General features: G+C 58.3%; 1 protein-coding gene across 1 annotated transcript in view; it reads left to right on the forward strand.

Annotated features, from left to right (window-relative positions):
- Positions 1–4,777, forward strand: part of GRHL1 (grainyhead like transcription factor 1) — a gene marked incomplete at both ends in the record, with an annotated part of 35,256 nt that extends 30,479 nt beyond the window's left edge. The window contains 4 exons of the mRNA XM_084234654.1: positions 489–580; positions 882–967; positions 3,599–3,663; positions 4,663–4,777. Of these exons, the coding sequence (XP_084090780.1) occupies positions 489–580; positions 882–967; positions 3,599–3,663; positions 4,663–4,777 (358 nt within the window). The remainder of the gene's footprint in view (positions 1–488; positions 581–881; positions 968–3,598; positions 3,664–4,662) is intronic.
- Between the last annotated feature and the right edge of the window lie 19,469 nt (positions 4,778–24,246).

The raw sequence follows: 24,246 nt of genomic DNA on the forward strand, positions 1-24,246 counted from the left end.
TGGAGCCCCCCGAGTCTCCCCCCACCTCGGAGGACATATCCTCAGCAGATTCCAACACTCACAGCATAGAGTCTCCAAGGCCTCCAGGCCTAACAGGCAGGGGCCCCACGTTGTACCCAGCCTGCCCTGTGGGTCCATCTCCCCTGGAAGCTGGTGTGGCCTTTTCCCACATCCTCCTTGTGACACGCTCTCCTGTGACGCCCCCGCACACATCACAGGCCCTGCCTGCTCTGTCAGGCTTTGCCCCAGGACGCAGCTCCATCCAGTGTCAGCAGGGAGCCTGGCCAGACCTCATCGCCAGGCTCCGCTCAAGCCCGGGACCAGCCAGTGCCTTCGGAGGTCCCAGGGTCTCGTGCACCAGCCCAGGAAGCTGGGCCAGATAAAGGGTGACAGTCATTTCAAGTCCAGAGCCCGGTGACTCACCGCCTTGCTCTGCTTCTCAAGGGACTTAAGCTGAAGCCACTAATCACCTGTTTTCCGGTCGGCAGGTCCAACTTGAAAAGGGGGCCGTTTGGATCAGAAGATGACTTTGTGATTCCACCTCCTGCCAAGCTGCCCCGGGCGGAGGAGCCCAAGAGGGGTGCGTGGGCTTAGATTTCCCGGGGGCTGGTGGGGGGGTGGTAAAATAGAGGTGAGTTCTGAATTCTCACAAGCATGATTTGCTCAAATCTTGCCCCGTTTGGCTTCTGGGGGTGGCCCCCATTGGCCAGCTCCTGGCTTTGCGGGGAGGGGGCGGGGCACAAGGCCTAGGGGGGCATCCTCCCCCGTCAGTGCTCCCGGTTCCTCCTGGGGACCGGTGTCTCTCTTTATTTTGACCGTGACCCTTTTTCTTACTTGCTTGTGTGAGTGAGTGGCTTTTCTCTCCTCTCTCCGCCGGGCAGTGCTGCTGTACGTGCGCAAGGAGTCGGAGGAGGTCTTCGACGCCCTGATGCTGAACACGCCATCCCTCAAGGGCCTGATGGAGGCTGTAAGTAGAGCCGGCGCCTCGATGCTCGAGTCAGTGGACAGAGCGCGTGGGCTTCTGTGGAGCCAGTCCTGTCTCACTGCCCGGACACCTTGTTTTTCTGAGTCCTCTGACACCTCCCCTGCCTGCATGCCCCGCCCGGCCTGTGCGCAGCCACGTGGCCCTCACTCGGCCCTGCCCCGCACGCTAGCCGGTAGCCTACTCACTCCACATGGCCGGTCTCCTAAAGTGAGTGAATTTGTGACGCCCTATGAAATAGCGGAGTTTTTTAAAAGATTATTTATGCATACAAGAACTGGGGTACAGGCCAGAGGTGTGGGGGAGGGGGTGAGAGGATTCACCAGAGACAGAGTGGGGAGCAGAACAGATCTCAGTAGATCTACTGAAACACACTGCTGAGGGGAGCAGCGGGGAGTCAGGAGAGGTCTGCCGTGCCATGTGGGTAGCTCCCTGACCAGGGATGAAACTCGTGCTGCAGTGGCTGCGGACAGCTTCACAGTGCTGTGCTTAACCCCGTGCCACCAGGGAGGCCCAGGGGAGCTCTTATATACTTGGCTTAAGGGAGACTGCCATTTAACAAGCCGGTTACAGACGAACGAAAAACATTTTCAATCAAATAAAATCCTAAAAACATCACCACAAATCAGCGGTTCCTTGGTCTGCCTTTGAGCATCCGGGCACCGGGGAACCACTGAACATGTGTGACCGGTGATGACCAGAGGTCCTTTCTACAGGGTCTCTACAAAGGGCTGATGAGCCAGCTGACCCCAGTGTGCCTTTGGGACATCTGTGAGACCAAAGGACACTAGGCTGATTGTCTCTTTAGCTTTGCCCCAGGGTTAATTCAAGTAACAGCCCCTTACACCGAACTCTGCATCCTCTCACCCTGCCCCCCACCTCACCCCATAAAACAGGAATCTTTGAGCTCAAAGATTCACTCACGTGCTTAGCTGGGTGGGAACACCCCCCCACACCCCGCCTGCTGCAGTGGTGGAGGGCAGTGTGGGACCTGCTGGCGCTGGAGTTGCAGGGGTAGGTGACGGAAACCGCGCCACGTGGGGCTCAGGTTCTAGTGAAGGCGCCAGAGATCAAACAGGCGGAGAAGCTGGTGTGTCGTTTTCCAGGAACTGGTCAATGCAATCAAGAAAACTAAGGCGGGCCTCCCCGGTGGCGCAGAGGTTGAGCGCTGGGTTGCGAAGCTGCCCGCAGCCTCTGCAGCACCGGTTCCATCCCCGGCCACGGGCGAGGGTCCCACATGGCGCGCAGACCTCTCCTGCCGCCCGCTGCTCCCCTCAGCAGTGTACTTCGGTCCTTCTGCCTGCTCTGCTCCCCGCTCTGGCTCTGGTGAATTCTCTCACCCTCCTGCACTTCTGACTGTACCCAGTGCTTGTATAAAGAAATAAAATCTTAAAAAAAAAAAAAAAAAAGAAAGAAAACTAAGGCGGGTGAGGTCACAGTGGCTGGGGGAGCAGTGGCTGCTCTCCCCAGGGACGCTCTGCGCTCACGGCGTCCCCTGTCCCCTGCCCACCTGCACGCTGCCTTCCCTGCCTCCTGAAACTTCTCCTGGCTCCTTCTGACAGCCCTTCCTCATTCCCTCAGAATCACGCAGACTCTTGATTCTGCGAGGACAGGCGAGCATGAAGAGGCTGAGATGGGGGCAGTTGCGGCCTGTCCGCAGCCCATCCATCCCCTGGGGCCGGGGGGGCCATGAATGTATGTCTTGTCACCCCAATACTGGCAGATGTGCGTGTCTGTGTGATGGGAGCTTGGATGTGGGGGGCGGGTGCATTTTTGTTAGTGTGTGAGCAGTCTTGGGGGTGTTCTGCGCAGCCCCAGCTTTGCTCTGCACACGGAGGGCGGGTGCCTCCCGCCATCAGGGGTGGTCTGGATGGCTCGTCCCCCCAGCCAGCTCAGCTGCTCGTCCTTGGAGCTGCTCAGCCTCTCTGCCCTGATGGGACCGCCCCTCAGTTCACAGCACAGGGATGTCACAGGGATGTCACTTGTCCGTGTGGCTCATAGAGTGTGGGGGGGGGGGCTGCAGCCCCCCAACCCCAGCCTGGCCTGGATTTTGGGACAACCCTCTTTGCTCTCAGGGGAGACCCAGTTCGTGGCTTGCGTCATGGACTTTGATCGTGCTCTGGACTGTGGGAAATCAACATAGTTCTCTAGCTGAAACAACAGTCTGTGAAAGACATGACTGCGGCACGGCTGGAGCTTGAACGGCCACGGCACGCTGCGTGCGTCAGAGCCGCTCTGGTGTCGCTGTTGGTGACGCCACAGCCAGGCCTCGTGCTTGCGGTGGAGGGACACGCAGGTGGCCGTACACGTCAGCGTGACCCCTGCTGTCCGCTGCAGACGTCCACACCCACTTGACAAGCAGAGAGGGGGAGTGTGTGGTGCCGAGCAATGCCGCCCGCCCTGCTCAGCTTCCCCACAAACTTCAAACTTCTCTATGAAATAGTCACTTAGAGAAGCCTGTGACTGGCCACTTCCCGAGACCTGTGAACTGGGGGGGTGCCTGGGGCCTTGAGAAACACGCTGAGCAACCTCCTGCCCTGGATGAGTAGGTTGGTACAGGTTGATGGTTAAAGCCACGGAAGTAGCATGTTGTCATTCCTTCTCTCTGCTCTTTAGATCTCAGACAAATACGATGTTCCCCATGACAAGATTGGGAAGATATTCAAGAAATGTAAAAAAGGGTGAGCATTGCTGTTCCTCGTGGCTCTCAGTATGTCACACCCCAGAGCTCGGATGAGATGCACACATGTGTGCCCGGTCTAGACGCAGCTGCAGAAACATGACGCACAACTTATTTTTTCTTAAATTACCCACATCGAATTAAGTCTACTTTTTTAAGACAGCTTTGTGGATTTTTTTCAGGTAAAATTGTCACTTGCTCTTCCCACACGTGAGAGCAGTAAAGTGATCACCAGTTCCTCCTTCCCCCGAGGAGGCCTTGGGAGAGTCCGGGGGACACTGGCCTGCCCTCTTGTCCGCCAGGTGCTAATCCAGCATCCCACGTGTTAATTTTCACATTGCCCTGGAGATGGGGTTGCTGGTCATGGTTTATGGGCAAGGCAGCTGTGGCCAGAGAGCCTGATGCCTGCCCGAGGTCAGGCAACAGGTCAGGCAAGTTCACGGTTCAGGGTCAGTCTCGGCCCTCTGCTGGGCCAAGTGGTCAAACAGACCCTCGCTGCCTGCTCCAGCCATCAGTGGTTTGGGTCCTTTTGTGCTCAAGTTGAGTGTGGGCTATTGGGCCTGGACGAGCAGGGTACAGCATGAGAATTTCCTGGCTTTATTCCTGAGCAAACCCAATTGAAATTTTCTAGATAGGCCTAGCAGGAAGGGCTGGACTTAGCAGTCCAACAAGACTTTAAGGGAAGGTGACTTGTCAGGGAGCTGCAGCTTCAGCCCGCATGACTGGATCTAACTGACCCTCCTCCGAGGCAGGCTTTGTGGCCTGAGTGTGAGGGCTGTGAGCCAGCTGGCTTGTTCACGGTGCCCCGCGCTGCTACGAGACTCCACTCAGCCCCTCCTCGGTCCCCACAGCGGTCAGGGAGGCACTGCTGTTATCCCCGTTGCACTTAATGAGGAAACTGAGGCTTAGGGAGGGCCAAGTCATTTGCGGCGCCGGAGCCAGCGCAGGCCAGGGCTGGCGCCGCGGTGGTGGGACTGAGTGGTCTGTCTGCCTCCCCCAGGATTCTGGTGAACATGGACGACAACATTGTGAAGCACTACTCCAACGAGGACACCTTCCAGCTGCAGATCGAAGAAGCGGGGGGCTCCTACAAGCTCACCCTCACCGAGATCTAGGCCCCTGCAGCCCCGCCCAGGGCCAGGGAGGTGGCGCGGGTCTCCGTCGGACGGTCTCCTCCCTCGCGGTGGAGATGGCGTTTTCCAGATGACAGAGAAATCCACGCGCCATGATGTTTGAATTTTCTGATCTAGATACTTAGGCTTGAAAATGAAAACTCTGTCCCACAATTTAAGGGACTCTGGGAGCCTTTAGGATACCTGCTCCATTATTTATGAAACCTCGGGTCTCTACCTTGTCTCTTCGCTGCGGGCAGGACTGCTCAGAGCGGAGAGACGGGCTGGGCTTGCAGACAGACCGGGCATGGCGGCCTGAATCGGCAGCGCTGGCCCCTGCGGTCAGCGGGAGGGGCCGCGACAGGACAAGGTGTGCCCTTCCCCCCGTCTGCCCTCAGCCCCAGAGACGTTTGCTTAGACGGGGCCTGTCTGTGAAACCTTCCCCCGAGATCTCTTCGAGCTCCAGGACTGCTGCCAAAGAACGTTGTGAGTGACGGTGGACCCGGCTGAGCGCGGCCCATTGGGTGTAAGTGCAATACTCCGAGGCCATGTCTGTAAATGTGTACATACGTGTCTGATACGAATATATAATATATACTGTGGCGCCTGTACAGAGGGGGAGGAGATGCAATAAGGTGGGCTGTAAACACTTTCCTAGATAAAAGGTTAAGTTATTTCTGATGATGTGAACAAAGCAGAGAGCAAGCCGCTTCCTCCGTCTTCCCGAGCCCAGCGGGCGCTCCCGAGCATAGCAAGACCTCCTCAGATGCTGAGACCTCTGGCTCTTCAGAATGTTACTGGGATTTCTGCACTGTAGAGAGAATGACATGTAGAGAACACCCTGTTGCGACCGGGCCTGGTGCATGCGGGGCGGTGGGGGGCAGGGCAGGCGCACCCCCAGAGGGGCGGCTCGGGGGAGAGACACGCTGGGCACAAGGGGCCACACGCGTGCCCCATTCCCCACGCGGAGACGCGGCTTCTGTTAGCTCCGGGCCCGTCCCCTCCGGACCTGGTGCGACAGTCTCTAGAGAGCATTCATGAACCATATGAGACCATAACTGGCAATAGCTGTTCCGTAAACGTTTAAATATATAAAAATTCTAAAAGGCAAGGTTTTGTAGTGGAAGTGAAATCACACTATGGTTGGGCTGATAGATGGTAGATCCTTCGTGTGTGTAGGGACTGGTGGTGACATCCTCACGTACGACCTTCTAATGAGCTATGTGGACTAAATTACTGCTTTCCTATGATAAGAGGTCACTGGATAGTATTTTCCATTGTTTTGTGATACTGCTTGTTTGTAATTGTGCTGATGCTGATGTATTTTAAACCAAAGGGAGTAAATTTTATATGTCCATTTCGTAATATGTCGTTTCCTGTTACTCAGCGTGTCGCCATCCTCTTGCCCGTCCCTCTGTCCATCTGTCAGGATAGCAGGTTGAGGCGTCACACAGCACAGCTGGGAAGCCCCCTTGCTCCCGCTGCCTCCACCGCGTGTTCCAGGGCTTCTTCCTCTGGCTTCCCTCCCCCGCAAGTGTGTGACACCCTCCAAGTAATGGATCGTCAGGGCACCCTGAATAATTTTTCAGTTATTACCAGGTGAACAGTTTCAGACCTAAAATCTTAGATTTTCTTAGTTTTTCAGAGGTTGACAAAGTATTTGGTTCAGAAAAGTAATGTTTCACTTCATCAGGATTTCTGAGAGAAACAGCCGGCCTGAGCATGTCCAGCTGCTGCACCCAGATTTGATAGGCCCTGAAGTCCATTTCTTGAACCAGGCAACCAGGTCTGTTCCCTCCAATCCTGGGGCCACAGCCGGGAGCCCTGAGGGACAGGCTGGGCTCACCTGGCCGAGCCCGTCTCCTCCACCTGACAGATGCCCGAGTCCTGCTGCTCCTACCCCTCCCTGTCACTGGGCTCTTCTGCCTCAAAGCTTGACTTTGGCCCGGGGAATTCCCCGACCTCCCGAGGGGTTACCCCAGACTCCGCTCCTGACTCCCTGCCCCTCCTCACAGCCTGTCCCCTCAGAGCTCTGGCAGCCGGCCCAGTGCTACCTCCACAGCAGCTGCCTGGGGCCTGTGTTGCCCAGTCACTTGCACAGCATCGGCGAGGGGGTGGCTCAGAAGATAGAGCATCATGTTTACCTTCATCTACCTCCTTCTCAGCTGTACTTATTTTACTAGATTATTATGCTTACTTTGTTGGCCCCCTTGCCAGAATGTTCCACCAAAATACGGCCTTTGCTCTGACATGTGCACCGATGAGCCCCACGAGGCTGGCACTTGAGGACACCCAGTGCGGGTGTCTTGTGTGGCCCCCCAGACCTGTGCTCCCCCTTCACTTCCCGGGGGCACCTCTGTGGCCTCCTGACCCTGTGCGGCCTGGGGACAAGGGAAGGTCCCCTGGCTCCCGCGTCTCATCAAGCGGGCAGCTCCTCTCTGGGGGCCCAGGGCCACAGGTTGTCCCTTGGGGAACTGCAGCGCTGGCCCCTCAGCAACCCTGTGTCCTGCCTTGGCAAACCACCCCTTTATAAAAATCCTCTGAATGTCCTGTTTTGATGGTGCCACCTGTTTCCTGTTGAGAACCAAATTTCCCAGCACTTGTGTGGTAGGGGACAGGGCAGCACCGGGGAGACCTCTGGGCTCTCCGCGTCCTGCTCTTGGGCTCTGCCGTTGAAGAGGAACTCCACGGGCCTCCCTTCCAAGCTGTCAGATGTAAGGAGGGCTATTAGGCCTTGGTGCGTGGCTCTTCTTTTAGTCACTAGAAAAAAAGTTGTTTTTCCTGAAAGAGCCCCAGCAATGCGCACCGGAGTCTAGGGTTAGCTGACGTGGGAAAACCGGAAGGGAGCGTGGCAGTGGCCTGAGTGGGGTATTCTTCTGAGCTTTGCTCCTTTCATGCCACTCTTCATAGAAAGGGAAGTGGAGCCCCGCAGCCCCTCGCCCCGGGCGCGCACCAGCCCTGCGTTCTGGAGCCTTCCAGCAACACAAGTTACAGGTTTCCATCACCTCGCTCTCCATTTGTCACATGACCTGGCTGCTTTGCCCCACTGGAAACAATTTTCAGGAAAACCTAAATGATTAAAATAGTACAAATTAGCTGGGGATTTTGTTCCCTGTTTCCTTTGAGGGCTAGCTTTCTCCTTTCTTCTTACCATATGTCAAGACCTCAATTGCTGACCAGGGGAATTTGGGACATGAAAATGCGCAAGGATTTTAGCAGCTCAGTATCTAGGCAGCGAGGGGAGGCTTCTGCAGGGGTGAGGTGTGATCCTTCAGGCCCTGAAAGCTTAAAACTCACTAGCAAGGCTCTCATGAGACCCTGTGCTCGGGCTGCCTTCAGAGAAGAGAGGGAAGGAACTCACAGGTGCGTGTCGCTGGGACTATTTGAGGAAAAACAACTCTGTGTACGTTTTACTCGAGGGTTACAGAGCTTCCCTCCAAAATGAATCACTACACAAATCTTTAACCCTTCACCAAAAAATGTGCTCAAAATGAATCACAGGCCTACACGCAAAAGACAAAACTACAGAGGCCCGAGGAGACAACTTAGGAGGAAACTCTTACGGCCTTGGCCATGGTGATGGCTTTCAGCTACATGCCACAGGCAGGGTCTGTGAAAGAAACGCCTGATCAGCTCATTACGATTCTGTTCTGTAGATGTTGAGAGATGAGAAGACAAGCCACAGACTGGGGGGAAATATGGGGAAAAAAAAAAACCTCGTTACTGTTACCTAAACTATACAAAGAACTCCTAAAACTCAGTGATAAGAAAACCAACCATCCAATTTAGAAATGGGCTGAAGATGTGGACAGACATATGGGCATCAGGGACATGCAAAGTAAAATAACAATGAAATACCGTCCTTGTTAGAGCAGCCAAATCCCGAACAAGGACAACACCAAACGCAGGTGAGGATGGGGGCATTTCATTGCTGGCGAGGTGAGACGCAGCACAGCCACGCGGAAAGATGACATGGCAGGTCCTTACAAAATGAGACGAGACGTTCCAGCCGTCGGGCTGGTTGGTGTTTACCTGAAGGCATTAAAAACGTGTCCACAAAAACCTTCCCGCCCTGGTTACAGCAGCTTCAGTCATAATTGTCAAAACTTGAGAGCAACCAAGATGTCCCCCAGTAGGGGTGTATAAATGGGTCCACCCGGACCGTGGAATATTATTCAGCACTGAAAAGAAACGAGTTACTGTAGGTAAATGAATCAATCAGGTTTTTGGCCCCTTTCTGCTACTGGCCTCCTTAGGAAGGCGCTTGTCCTCCCTGATGATGGACACCTGGCCCAGGGAGCCTGGGCAGGCACGTGTGGAACTACACACACCTGGGCCCAGAAGGGAGGGGATCAAAGGGCAACGTCACTCGGAGGGAGGGGCTGTAGCTGTTGTCTCCCTTGTTCGGTGTTAAAGACGTGGAAACTCCACCGAGGCCTCCAAAGTTCCTTTACTTGTGTGCCAAGAACTGACAGCGACGCTTCCCAGCCTGGAGTGGCTGCTCAGCAGCTACCAAGACTGGAAAAGCCGTGGAGGAAACTCCGGTGCGTATTACTAAGGGAAAGAAGCCAATCTGAAGAGGCCGCATGCTTCTGGAGAGGGCAGAGCTATGGACACAATAGGCGAGTGGGGGTCAGGGTTTTGGGGGGAGGAGCGACCAGGTGGAACAGAGATTTTTAGGGCAGTGAAAACACTGTCATGTGACGGTGGGTACACACATTGCACCGTGGCCAACCCTATGGGACATACACCACCAAGAGTGAACCCAAACAGGGGCCTCCCTGGTGGTGCAAGGGGTTAAGCACGGTGCTATGAAGCTGTCCGCACCTTCTGCAGCACAAGTTCGATCCCCGGACAGCCAGGGAGCAACCCACATGGCACAGCAGACCTCTCCTGTCTCCCCACTGCGCCCCTCAGCAGTGGATTTCAGTGGATCTGCTTGTTCTACTCCCCAGTCTGTCCCTGGTGAATCAATCGCCCCCTGCATCTCTGGCCTGTTCCCCGGCTCTTGTATACATAAATATGTAAAAAAAAAAAGTGAACCCCAACATCAAGTCTGAACTTTGGGTGATGATATCTCACTGCAGGTTCGCTGTCTGTTAGATTTCTCCTCCAGAGGGGGGTGTTGGTAATGGGGTGTGGGGAGGGGGAAGAGGGGGTACTTGGGAAATCTCTACTTCTCAATTTTGCTGTGAGTCTAAAATTAGTCAAAGAAGTAAAGTCTGGATAAAGTAAGTCCTGCACAGGTGCTCCCTAACAGGTCCGAGGCCCTGAGCACCTGCTCCTGGCGCCGATCTAAGCCAGGATCCAGGAGTCTCCTCTGGGGGTGAGCAAGTGGCTCTGGGCTGCTGTTGCCCAGCTCCCAGCAAGCAGGACTTTCCTGGGGCCGCACCCACCCATGCTCACACCCCACTGGGCCAGTCCGGGGCAGAGGACTCTAGTCCCTCGGCTGAGGGCGGAGCAAGGCTGGCCTGGCAGCTGGCACACGGCCGGGTCTCCAGGTGCCCACACGGAGCACTCCATCTCTGTTTGACGACCGGCTGTGATAAAAGCGTGCAAACATCCTGCAGGCCAGGCAGGCTGGGGCGCATGGTCAGAGGGTGGGTGCCTGGGGACAGCCCCCCAGCAGGCCCTGGGCGGGGACGGGGGGAAGGGGAGAGAAGGAGAAGCCCATCCTGCGGTGCTCCCACCCGGCTCTGCCTTCCAGTCTGTGAGGTGGGGGGGGCAGGGGCCGTGCTCACCGGACAGAAGCAGACTGTGGCTCAGCACCTGCCTGCAGCGCGAGGGGGGCAGCTGGCCATCTCGGGCCTGCCGGGCCACAGGCGAGGCTGTCTGGAGACAGCCCTGTCCCTTCCGGCGTCCACCTCCCTCTCAATCGCTGACGCCCTGTGTCCATTTTTCTCGTGTGGAGTTCGTCCTCCACCCAGGCTGTGCCCCCTGCAGTAGAAACTGGGGTCCCCAAAGTCGGAGGCACCTGCTCCCTAAGGCCCCGCTGGCCTGTGTCTTCCCACTCCCTCAGGGCTGGTGGGTGGGTGAGGAGACGCCTAGTCCCGGCCAGCCCCGGTTCCGGCGGGCAGCGTGCGCTGGGAGTGGAGAAGGGTGTGGGGCCGCTGGGGCCAGCCCTGCTCACCCCGAAGGTGCCCGGATGAGTCATCCTCACGCTTGCTTTCTGTGCCTCGGACCTGGTTTCGTTTAGGGCTGAACATACTGAGAACAGCTGGAGCCAATGGGTGCCTCAGTCTGCCAGGCTCTGTGGGGGTAACGGGCTCAGCACCCCGCCCTAACCCTCCCTCTGCTGCCGGGACTCCAGGACCCCAGGGAGCTCAGGCCTCCTGGGAATGCAGCCCGGGACCTTGCTGTCCTCCAGGCCCCGGGCAGCACTGCCCTGAACACTGCCTCGGCCAGGTTCCTTCACGTCCTTGGGCTCACCTTGCTCTGCCCACCTCCTGGGGCAGCCAGGACACTGGGCGGAGGCTTCCAGATATTCCTGACAAGCGCCCTGGGGGAAAGGCTGTGCACCAGGCAGGCCCTGAGTGGGTCCAGCAACAACAGCCCTGCCAGCAGGTGCTTCCAGGGGCCAGTGGGCAGGCCTCACCGTGCCCACCGCCCAGCCGGGCTGTGAAGGGGCTGGAGTCGCTCTGCCCCCTCGGTGACACCCAGCATCATCATGGCTGCTGGTTGTCACTCCAACTTTCGAGGCTCCCTGGCAGCCGAAGAATACAGGGGGTTACTAAGACGCGAAAGGCAAAAACTCCTGAGACACGCCGGACGTGGCTCGATCTCAAAACAACCGTGTGCCAAGCGACGTAGAAGTCCGAGAAAGAAGACCCAGCCGACTCCATTCTTGAGAAACTAGAGATGCAAACTGGGTCAGTGACTAAGACCAGTGCTGGCCGGGGGTCAGGACTGGGAAGGGAGCCTGAGGCGCAGGAGCTCGCGGGGTGAGGGGTGTTCTCTTCCTTGACTGAAGGTTGTCCTGGACATGCCCATGTGGCCAGGCTTTAGGCAGGTGCAGCCTGTGGTATATGAAATACAACTCAGTTAAGCTGGCTTTTTTTTTTTTTTTATATTAAAAGGATTACCTGGATCTACTCCCCGAAAAGAATCGTGTTCCTTCTCCAGGTTTCCCCGGTGCAGAGGGGCTCGTAACGTGTCTTGCTGTCATCAGCGTCGCTCCATCCATGCCACACCAGGCAGGAAAGCCTCCCGCATGACTAAGCTGTCCCTTACCTGCCCGACACCTCCTCACCCTCAGCTTAGCCAGCACCCCCCACCCGGTCCAGGCCCGCCTGTGCCTCCCCAACCCACTTGCACTGCACTGGAGCCCTCTTGGGACAGTTGCCTCTTGGGAGCTGGCAGCTCTAGAAAGTGGTGGAATGGGGCTTTATTCTACTCTGCATGCCAGGAAACCAACTCAGCAAAAATCTGGAAACAGCCTTGCATGTTCGACCCCGCCCCCTGTGCCCCAGCCAAGAGGCCCGCGTTTGCTGGGAGGCTTGGGGTCAGCAGGGAGGCCAAGGGGCATCCGGATGAGGGTGTGTGAAGTGGGTAGGACAGGTGGGTGGGCAGGTCCACCCAGCAAATCACCTGTCCCCAGCCAGCCCTGCCCTCTGGACACGCTTCCCATGCCCTGGCTGTGACCCTGTGTGACCAGGTCAGCCAAGGAGGAAACAAGCTGAGCTCCTCACCCCTCTGTCTCTGAGTCTCTGCTCTAACAGCCTCCGCCTCTGGTGTGGCATGATGGGAGGTTACAGGCCACTCGAAACCACACGCCCACCAGCCCCAGCCCTGCCAGCCTCTGCTGCCTCTCTCTGCATCTGGCCCCAGCCCCCAAAGCCCTCCTGTTCAGAGGCTGGGCCCAGCCAGGAGAAGCAGGGCCAGAGGCAGAGGAGGCAGGCCGCTGCGGGGCCTTCCACAGCCCTCCCGACTCCCTGCCCGCCCGCCGAGCACCAGATGCTGGCCGGGCCTGGGCGAGGCTTGTGCAGCCTTGCTGGGCAGCTGGCGGCCAGGCAGGGGCTGGCCCGTGGGTGTCTGGTCCAGCTGGACGGAGGCAGCTTTTCTCCGGCTGGCCTGGAACGCAGCCACTGCTGGCGCGACGCGACGGCCTTTCCCCTACTTCCAGCTCTGGCCTCCAGATGATCCAGGCCCCCCGCAGTAAGGGGGTCACGTGTTGCTGTCCCTGCTCCCCCCCAGCGCTCTGGGCCTGAGGCCTGCGCGAGCCAGCCAGGAGGGGCTCTGGCACCAAGGAGGGTCCACTCGCAGTACCGGAGCTTCAGGTGAGGCCTGCAGGGCTGGGGACGGGCAGGCGTGGCCTTGGCCCCCAGCACACACCTGTGCTCAGGCTCACAGTCCCTGCCTCCCCCCAACTGCCACCTTCCTTTTTTTTTTTTTAAAGATTTATTTATTCATACAAGAGCTGGGGTACAGGCCAGATGTGCGGGAGGGCACATCTGAGTGGGGATGTGGGGAACAGAACAGGCAGACGGACTGAAATCCACTGCTGAGGGGAGCAGCGGGGAGACAGGAGAGGTCTGCTGCCCCACGTGGTTTGCTCCCTGGCCAGCCGGGGATTGAACTTGTGCTGAAGAGGCTGCGGATTGCTTCACAGTGCGGTGCTCAACCCCTTGCACCACCAGGGAGGCCCCCCAGTTTTAGTTTTAAATTCAATCCAGGACACTTCCCATAACGGTCTCACCAGTTCACACTCCCAGCAGCAGCACCACAGTTCCTCTTTCTCCGAATCATCTCCAACACTTGTTTTGGGGGGTCTCTTTAATGTGCGCCATCCTCAGAGGTGTGAGATGGAATCTCATTGTGGTTTTCACCTGCCTCTCTCTCAGTAGAAGTGATGAATATTATTTCTTATAATTATTATATTACTATAAGAAATTATAGTATATATTTTATATATACTAGAATATATTTCTCATGTCTGTTGGTTTTCTGGATATCCTTTTCAGTGGATTATTCAATGACAAGAATCTTTAAATTACCCGTGATATCATGATCACAGTTGGTGTTCTGGTAAATTTCTTCTCTGAATTATTTTCTCCTAAATGTAGCTCAAACTGTCTCTTCAATTCTTTTTCAGTTAATGTCATTTCAAAAACATTTTCAAAAAATTCTTTGCAATTTCAGTATTTGATGGCTGTGAGATATTTCATTAGGTGTCTAGGACGTGATCCAATGAACTGACTCTCTGCAGTTGAACATTTAGGTTATTTTCAAGTTCTAATTAACGCTGCAATAACACTGTGTTCTCCATCTGACTCCGAGTAGTCCCTTAGGTTAGATTCCCAGGAGTGCAAAGATTGACTTCAAGGATATAAACAATTATGACATTTCTAATCCATGTTGCCAAATGACTTTTCTAGAAAGTTGCACAAGTGCGCACCCTTCACAGTAACTCTTTGTAATGCACGCTCGCATGCCTTTCCGCCGTCCTGTCCTGGTCCCCAGCTGGGGCAGGAGCTGGTGACAATGTTTGCACCATTTGGGGCCACACTTTGACAAAAGGGAAGGATAATCCAGGGTCAGGAGCAAAACCCTAGAGACACTGCAGTAGCCAAGACTCGGCCAAGTGTGGGTGGACAAACTCATGGTCTGTGGTCCTGTCTCAAACCCCTGGCATGGAATTGGATGGTGCTTAGAGACCCTAAGTTCAGTTTCACATCTGGAGCTCAGAGAAACAGATCCAGGCAGGCCAGGGGGCTCTGAAGGGCACTGAGTGCCTGTTTCTCGAAGCTATAACCTAGTGTGGGGGTGTCCAAGCCAGGATGTTGGGGCCTTAGTCCCCCTAGAGGGTTCCATGTGAGAAGGGGCTGAGCAGAGGCCGAGCCCAGCACTCTTGAGCAAGGCAGGCATGAAAAGGGAGGTCCACTGGCGGGGGGGTGGGCGGGGGTTGCTCCCCCTCCCTCCTGTGAGCGTCTCCTAGTAATCCAGGGAAGACCCTGGAGACTGCGGTTTCCACTTCCCTGAGGCCCAAGTGTCCCAGAACCCACCGTCTAAGGGACATCTGGGGCAGGAGCCTTGTCCTGCCTTCCCAGACCAGCAGGCGAGGCCTCCACTGCGTGCGCCTCTGAGAAACTGCGGGAGCAGAGCGTCTGGGCCTTTCTGAGCCTCAGCCTTCTCATCTGTAAACAGGGGCTCGCCCGGCTGCCATGAGCACCAAACAGGGGGAGGGCTGTGAAGCCGGTGCCCAGTGCGCCTGCCCCAGGCTGTAACAGGCCACCCCGTGCTCAGAGTGTGTTGTCCAGAGACCCCGTAACAGACCCACAGTGCGCCCGCTGCCCACTGTGCGCAGACCGCCCAAGTCCATGACCATGGCCGCCGGCAGGGAGAGCTTTACCACATGACCATCAAATCGGCCCAGGGTGGAGGGGGGGAGTTCAGAGCAGAGGGGCCAGACAATTTAGAGGTGATGGAAATGCTGTGACCTGAACACAGGGGGTGACCTCACAGGTACCTACATCCATCCATGCTCCTGGAATTGAATGTAATTTTTATCTTTAAGTTAGTTTTTCAAAAAATCCTGGCAGATAGGTAAGGCCACAAGCCTGCAGCCACGGTCCTCAGGCAGTGACACTGTTCCCGTGGGTGAAGTCTGCCGGGAGGACCTGCCCTCACTGTCCCCTAGCAAATCGCAAGCTCAAGTCCAGGCCACCCGCAGGGGACCGATCAGGACACCTAAGCACTGTCAGTTACCAAAAAACAAGGGTCGGGGCTGTAACTGCCCACAGTTGGGAAGACTGCAGGGGCTCCCGTGAGTCATCAGATCGCTCACGGGGTCCCTCTGTCTCCCCGGTTTGATCTCAGTCTCTCTGTTGACAGGCTCCCTCCTTGTGGTCAGAGCTATGGCCCGCACACCCCACCATTCCTGCCAGCCTTTGGGTCTAACTGACACCACGGGCTCACCCTTCAAGCAGATGCTCCATCTATGACTGACTCTGTGGCCAGCCCCCTGCTCAGGCCCCCACCCAGCAAGAGCACCTCCTGGGACTGTGGGCTTGTAGGTAAAATCCACTCTTCAGATTTCCATGGACATTGGAACGGGGGATACAATAATGAGAGGAGGCCTCGTGGCAGGCAGAACTCTGAGTCGGCCCCCTTCATGCCCACCGGGGGTACGCCCCTCATAAGCCCCTCTCCTTGAACACGGTGGAACCTGTGGCTCTCATAGCCAATGGGACAGGCCGAGTGCTGCTATGCCCCCTTGAATTATTAAAGGCCCGTCTTAGCTGACAGCAGTGTCTCCTGCCGGCCCTGAGGCGGAGGCCCCGGCTGACAGAAGCCTGGCTGTCGGTCACGCGTTCTGCCGCCAGCTCGGAGCGGGGTGCATGTCTGCCCGGTCGGCCTCCAGGCGAGGGCACGGCCTGCTGGGACCTCCAAGGCAGACGAACCAGACCCTGAGCAAAGGCCCTGGGACGTGTCCAGACTCACATCTCATCTCACGGAGACCACTAGTGCACGCGCGTCGTCCTGCGTCTCTAGATCTGTGATGATTTCTCACGCGGGGCATGTGACAGATACACTCCCTTTCTCCTGCAGATGATCGCTACAGACGCGTCCCTCTGCCTGCAAACGGACCGACATGCCGGGCACCGTACCGCGTGGGCCCCCGGGGGAGCCCTGGCCAGAAGGGCTGCCAGCGGCTCCGCACCCGCTCCCCGCTCTCCGGGCCGCCATCAGGGCCTGTGGTCGCTCGGCCTCCCGGTGCGGCAGCTGCTCGGGGTTCTCACAGCTAAATGCAAACCCCCAGCAGAGCCTGCCAGGCCCTGGCTCAGCTAGCCTTATAAACGGACTTTTGCCCCAAATGCTACCTGCCTGGAGGGGGGTGAAGGTCAATTCCCTCACCCTGCGTGCTGCCCCTTCCTTAACACACACACACACACACACACACACACACACACGCGCGCGCGCGCGCGTGCCACGCACACCCCTTTCCCCTTCTCCTTGAAGGTCAGCTCCAGCGCGGCCAGGAGGCGGGGTCCTGACCCTTGGATGACGCGTTTGCCCACGCCCACTCCCCACGCAGTCCTCTGGCCCCCCGCCATTGCCTGCGTTCTCCCCGAGCCCGTGTTCTCTGGCAGGGCAAGAAAACGTCCTGTCTCAGGAACCCCGGGACCAGCTCAGGGCTGGCCATCAGCAGGGGCCTGTGGAGCAGCTCACCACTGCGCGCCGGCAGACAACAGCGCCAGCAGCGTGGCGCGGCCGCCCTCTGAGCGGCTGGGAGTCAGTCATTCGACCTTTTCATGCAGGGGCACACGGGGGATGGGGGGCGGGGGCGGTTATTTTAATCAAATAGTCAAGATTGGAAGCTTCACATGAATGGGGCTCCCCAACTCTCTTCCCCACCTGGACTGTCATTGACCAGTCCAGGGAGACTGGTCAAAGCCACACGGGTTCTGCCATCCACTGCCCCCAAACTCACAATGCCCACTCATGCCCCAAAAGGGAAACTGAGGCTCGGCAGAGGGAGCCTGCCTCTGGGTGTGCTGTTTAGGAGGGCAGTGGCCGCCAGGCCCTCCGCAGGCTGGGGAGGGGGAGGGATTTTCCCCAGGGTGGGAGCTTCCTGCTCCCAGAACCAGACAAAACCCTCAGTGGGCCCCTGTGGGAGATGCCAACACCCCTTCCCACCTGCCTCCACCCGGAGGAATGCGCTGGGCTGCGACACCGGTCCCCTCCCTTCCTTCCCCACACAGAGCTTTGTGAAGGGGCGCCAGGAAGCCAGAGGGTTGGACCTTGGATGGTCTCCAAGCCCTGCCCCAAGCGGAGCTGCAAAGAGTGTGTGTCTGAAAATGCTGCCAGGCTGACTGTAGGAGCCCCCCCTCCAGAGCATGCTGGGATCCCTGCCCACCTGCTTGGGGTGCACACCCAGGACCTTCATGCGAGAGATGCCCCCTGCCCCCACCAAGGTTGTGGGGGGCCCACATCTGGGGTATGGATGCAACCCACATAAATGTGAAACCTCCAGCAGTCCGCACCTCCCCCCGGCATAAACACGTGCCCCCACCCGACATCACACACAAAAGGGCTCTGACACCAGGAAAGGGCGGCCCCGCTGGTCCTGAAGAACACCTGGATATGGGGCGGCTTGATGGCCCACGGCTGCCATGCTCAAGACAACAGCATCTCCAACTCCGAAAACGACTCGATGTGGCAGGTATTATTGCTCCCATCTTAGAGGTAAAGAAACTGAGGCTTCAGGATGATTGATGGACCCTCCCAGAGGGTCTATGAGCTGATGGACCTAGGCAATCAGAGCGGGCTTGTGTGGAAATAAGACAGAAATGGAAGAGCAGACCGCAACATGGCCTGCGCGGCTCTGGATGCACATGTGCCTTTGACACTCAACCCTAGGGCCTCCCTGGTGGAGCAAGGGGTTAAGACGCAGCCTATGAAGCTGTCCGCAGCCTCTGCAGCACGAGTTCCATCCCCGGCCAGGGAGCTACCCACATGGCGCAGCAGACCTCTCCTGTCTCCCCGCTGCTCCCCTCAGCAGTGGATTCCAGTCAGTCAGCCTGTTCTGTTCCCCACTGTCTCTGGTGGATCCTCTCACCCCCCACACCTCTGGCCTGTACCCCAGCTCTTCTATGCATAAATAAATACACCTTTTAAAAAAATAAATAAAACTCAACCCTGGACCGAGTCAAACGTGTGCAGGTAGAAGTGCCTGGCGTGGTGCTGCCTGGGAGGGTTGGGCTCACCCCTTCGTCCACATGGTGAGACAGGGGAGGAGAGGAGAGGGCGCGAGAAAATGACTTGCTTTTTGAGAACTTTTCTGTATTTCTCGGTTTTCCATTGCGAGGACGGACTGCTTTTGCGAGTCTACATTCTACTGAAATTATGTGGCATAAACTAAACTTCCATTGGACCAGCCCCAAGAGCGCTGAGGGTCTCCTGAAGGAAGCCACGGGTCACCTTGCACTCCAGGGCCAGGTCAGGAGAAGGGGGCTCTGTTCAACCCCCATGCCCCGCGTGAGTCTCTGGGCGAGCTGCTTCACCGCCCCTTCCTCAATCTCCCCTTCTGTAAAATGGGGCTAATGGCACCCCCAAGGCAAAGTCTGCGTATGAATTTGCCATTTGTGGGGAACACCGCGCCAGGCACACCGCGTGATGGAACAGCTCAGACTGGAGTTCTTTGCTCACACTCACTAATATTCACACTGCCCGTGCTCCTGATGATAGTGAGAAACTGGGAGCATTTGACACAAATCTCAAATCCCATGTTCACAAGTCCCGTGTTCACAAGTCCAGTGCTTAGTCTGTCTTCATGTGCAAGGCGATGGTTACTACAATTTTTTTTAAAGATTTATTTATTTATGCATACAAGAGCTGGGGTACAGGCCAGAGATGCAGGGGGGAGAGGATTCACCAGAGACAGAGTGGGGAGCAGAACAGGCAGACCGACTGAAACACACTGCCGAGGGGAGCAGCAGGGGAGACAGGAGACGTCTGCTGGGCCATGTGGGTTGCTCCCTGGCTGGCCTGCAATCAAAATTGTGCTGCAGAGGCTGCGGATTGCGTCATAGTGCTTAACCCCTTGCGCCACCAGGGAGGCCCCCCTGCTACAATTTTTAAACCGAAAACTTCCCGAGGCGTTTACCTGCTTTTCCTTTGGGCCCTTGGGAAGCTTTGCTCTGGGTCCCGGTGCAGTCAGCGGGTGTCCAGGCAGACGGGACCTGGGGGTGCGGCAGCTCTGGCCCTGCGTACACCTAGGCTGCCAACATCTGACTTCACCACAGTCTAGCCCCACACTCCAGGCCGCACCCCAGGCCTTCAAGGAGGGCACATGGGGGCGGCGGGCGGAGGGAACGGAGGCAGCTATGACTTTCGCGTGGGAACCAGATGTGCCAGAAGCCACAGTTGGCCTCCTGATGAAGGGCAATGGGATGGAGACGCCCCCAGTCCCACCCCCCGGCCCCCTCTGCCCCCCTGTGCAGCCCAGAGGGCCTTGCATAGGGACCAGCCCACACCCTTCCAGGGGAGGTGGCAGTGTCACCCAGCAGCCACACAGCTCCTCCATCCTCCTGCTGCCAGCAGCGCCAGCCGGAAGCCCCTGGGCACGGAGCCCTTTAGGAAACAAATGGACCAATGTGCCGAGCACCGGTTGGGGAGCGGGTCCAGGAGGAACGCTCTCAGGGTGGGGGTGACCAGTCAGCCTCTCCTGCTTGGACTCACGTCCTGGGGCCCAGCCCCTGCGCGAGCTGGTCCAAGCAGCTTCCCCAAGCCAGGGAGAAGCGGGCACCTAAGCAGCACATGTGTGGGCACGAAAAGAGGAAGTGCACTCACTGAAAAAGAGGAACTTCGGGGCTCCTCCCTAGACCCCAGCCAACCTTTGGAGCTGCCATCTCGGCAGACCCCTGGTGCGGGGGTATGAGCGCCAGGACGAGCGCCTGGCCGGCTCGACGCTTCCTGGGTGGCGCACAGGCACCCGCTGTTCTCAGCTCTTCTCTTACTCTGCTGTTCAGGCATCGCCTTTTCACAAACCAAAGCATGTGGCCACCCTGCGTCCAGGAAGCCTGCCGACCCCTCCTTGCTTTGTGTCTGTCGCAGAGAATTACGGCGTGCACTTTTCCAGATACACTGTCATCCCGCACGTGATAGATCACAGGATAACTTTTTTTTAAAGATTTATTTATTTATACAAGAACTGGGGTACAGTTCAGAAGCACGGGAGGGAGAGAGGAGTCACCAGAGACAGAGCGGGGAGCAGAACAGGCAGACTGATGAAATACACTGCTGAGGGGAGTAGCGGGTGAGGCAGGAGAGGTCTGTGTGCCAGGTGGGACCCTCCCCAGTGGCCGGGGATTGAACCGGTGCTGCAGAGGCTGCGGGCAGCTTCGCAGCCCAGCGCTCAACCGCTGCGCCACTGGGGAGGCCCAGATTACAGGATAATTTAAATAGAACTTTTATATGCACTGACCGGGAAGCCAAAAACTCTGTGACTCACTGCTGCAACATTTGCTCTACTGCAGTTTGGAACCAAACCCCACCGAACCCCACTCTGCAATGTGCCCGTGTACGCTGGAATGGGGGTGTCACCTGGGTCTGCATCATGACGGCTTCTGGCACACAGCTCTGGGAGACAGCACGGGCATCTCCTCCCTGGGCGAGGAGGCTGCTAAAATGGGCTGCCAGGTGCAGGAATGCAGTCGGGGGCACTGTGGGCACCTACCCTGCTGAGAACTGCCCAGGACCCCAGAGACAGTGCAACCTTGAGGCCCCAGAAACTCAGGGTCCCCTGTTGACTGGTTAGCATCAGGGTGCTTTTCCACCAGCCACACTGCCCAGGCCCACAGCAGCAGCCCCAGCTGGCCGTTGCCCCTCTGGGCTGGTGCCAGTGTGCAGTGGGTCACTGGGGGAGCCAGCTGGCAGCTCACCAGTGACAGGCAGCCAGCCAGGAGACAGGCTGCACAGCCACGGGGACGCCTGGAAGGCGGCCTCCAGGCCAGCAGGTAGTCTGTGCTGCTGCCCAGTGCCACACTGGCCCCGTAGGCTTTCTTCTGCGGACAGTGGTCCTGGGCATCCATCCAGGGGCGGCCGGTGACTGCAATGGGGTGGAGGCTCGGGGCAGTCAGCCTGGAGGCGGGTGCCAACGCCTTCTACACATACACCGTGATGTGGACGGGTCTGTCTGTGCTCCAGGCCTGTTTTTCTTCCCACAAAATGAGGGCTGGAGTGGGTCAGCAGTACCCCCAGCAGTCCCTGGACTGCGGGTGCAGACTACCTCTGGGAACTCATCAGAAATGCAGATTCTCAGATCCCATCAGATGCCCTCTGAGTCATCAGCTGGGGGTAGACGTAGGGGGTGTGTCCTAACGTGCCCTCCAGAAAGTCCTGATGCTGCCCGAGTGGACCCAGTAGTAGGTCCTTCCCAGCTTTATTCTGAACCCCTGGGCAGCGATGGTGTGCGCCCAGGATGGTCACCCACAAGGAAACCCAGTGTCACCTCCACTCTCGGAGGGCCGCCTCCCACAGTGCCTGTCACTGGCTCCCAGTTTGCATGACCCCCCAGGGGAAGCCACCGGCTCCCCGGACCTCCCCGGGGAGCCACCCTCCCTCCAGCCCACGGTCACTGTAGCTGGCGCCCCTCCTCCTCCGCACCTCGAGCCTCCAGTTCAGCCCCAGCGTGGGACACGTTGCTGTGTCCGGGATCAGCCTCTCCTGCCCAAGGGTGGGGCCCAAAAGGCAGGGTCGGTCTCGCCCCGCTGTGGCCCCCTGAACGGGCCCTGGGCTGGCTCTCCTTCCCACACCCCAGGCAGCCCCGCCCAGCCCCGGCTCTGGGAGGAGCCTCCAGGGGCCGCTGTGCCCCCTCCCACCCTCGGACTGGCCTTTGGCAAGCGCTGCCTGGGGCCACCCCCTGCCCCTCTGCGGAGCCCGGCGGCTGACCAAGTCTCCGCTCGTAAAGTTGCAGACAAAGTGTGCGTGCAGAGGGCGAGCCGCAGCTGGAGACACACCAGCAGCAGCAAGGAGGGCGCTGGGGGCGGGCGGGAGGTGGGAGGGCAGCATCCGCCATGACAGCAGGACAAAGCCGCTCACCCTCCAGGGAGGGGCAGAACCCACGGCCCCTCTGTCCTGGGGGGGCACTACCCCCACCCCGCCCAGGTCCGCTCACAGGAACTCACCTGTGTTCTTAATGCCTGTTTTCCAAGCGGGAGAAGGAAGTACTGGGGATGCATGCGAGGGTGGTCCTGCCTCCCTCTGCTCCTCCGTGTCTTCACCTGTAAGATGGGGCTGAAGTCAGAGGTTTCTAAGGGATGAGGCGCCAGCTCCCTGCACAGTTGTCGGGGTATTTAATAAACCTGTGTCTGCTGAAACGCGCCTCCTTTAACCCCAATGCGTTCCACAAGTATCACTAGCATCTCTCTCCTGAGCAAGGGGTTCTGTGTGGACTCGCCAGGCAATTTCCTCCCCCCAAAATAACAATGACTTGCGGGCCTCCCTGGTGGTGCAGGGGTTAAGCCTTCTTGCTATCAAACTATCACCAGCCTCTGCAGCACAAGTTTGATCCCGGGCCAGGGAGCTACCCACATGGCACGGCAGACCTCTCCTGTCTCGCCCGCTGCTCCCCTCCACAGTGTATTTCAGTCAGCCTGCCTGTTCTGCTCCCCGCTCTGTCTCTGGTGAATCCTCTCACCCCCCCACACCTCTGGCCTACACCTTGTATAAATAAAAATAAATCTTTAAAAAAAAAAAAACCGATTTGGTTTGAGACCTGTGCCTCAACTCTCTGGCACAACCTTGTGCTCCTCCAGCCATGGCCAGCACCCCAGGGAAGGGGCCAGGAGCCCTGGAGCGTTAGGAGTGAGGATGCCCACTGCTAAAGGAGATAAGTGCAGGAAGGGGAAAGGTCAAAGGTGACTCAGATTTCTGGGTTCAGGGCCAGGGTAGTTGGTGGTACCTTCCCTGGGGCAAGCAATCCAGATTTGGGTAGAATATGGGTTCAGATTCCGGAACACCCAATGCGCAGTATCTTCAGGATGTCCGGGTGGTGGGGGGCGAGAGGTGCTGGAGCCCCTCCACTCCCTGGGCCCGTGAGTCCTCCAGGAGCGGGTGCCGGGGTTCACCTAGACCCAGACAAGCACCCTACCCTGGCAGCGCTCCTGGTGAGGAGCCCTCCAGCAAGCAGCTAAAGAAACAGAGAAGCGGCAGGCCACGCAGGTGCGTGCAGGAGGCCCTTGCGAAGATGAGGTGAGAGAAACTGGCCCTGACCGCCCGGCCCACCCCGGCCGTGAAGACCACGTGGCCAGCGCGGTCAGTTGCTCTCTGACGGCACCCTGGGCTGCCCGGCTGGCACAGACCCAGCGCTGCCCGGCTCCGGGGCAGCCCCAGCAAGGGTCCTTCACGCACGGCCACTGCCCAGGGCCAGTCGGGTCTGCAGGTCTGGACTGTCCCTTGTGCCATCGCAGAGCTCAGAGAGGGCCGCGTGCATGGGGGAGGAGCTGCCCCACGCGGGCCGCGGGGACACAGATAAACGCGGCCGGTCCCCGCTGCAGACCTTGCAGCTGCGGAAGGTGCGAGCCACCCCAGAGCCACGGGCGGCGGGCGCGCGAGGAGGGGGGCACAGCCGGGGCCAACAGCACCCCGGAGGGCTTCCTGGAGGAGGTGACCCCGCTGCTGGCTCTGGGGGAGCCCTGGCCCGCTCCACCACGCCCCTTGCAGGTCACGATCGTCTCCCTCCTCCCCCATGGGGAGAGTGGAAGGGGCGCCCCAGCGGGGCGTGGGGAGCAGCCGCAGGCGGACGCAGGCCCGGCAGCCAGGCCCGCAGTGCAGCGGGATGCAGGACGGTCGCCTGGAGGCGGGACACGCACCTAACAGCCAGCGGCGGCCTGAAGAGGATTAAGACAGGCCCGCAAAGCGCCGGCTGAGGTCTCCGCGCGCGCCACCCAGCGCGCCGCCCCCCTCGGCCGGCCGCGCGGGCGCGGGGCGGGGGCGGCCCCTTTAAGCGCGGCGCCCCGCCCAGGGACTTC

This window comes from Talpa europaea, assembly GCF_964194135.1.
Source record: "Talpa europaea genome assembly, chromosome: 6".
Classification (NCBI taxonomy): Eukaryota; Metazoa; Chordata; class Mammalia; order Eulipotyphla; family Talpidae; genus Talpa; species Talpa europaea.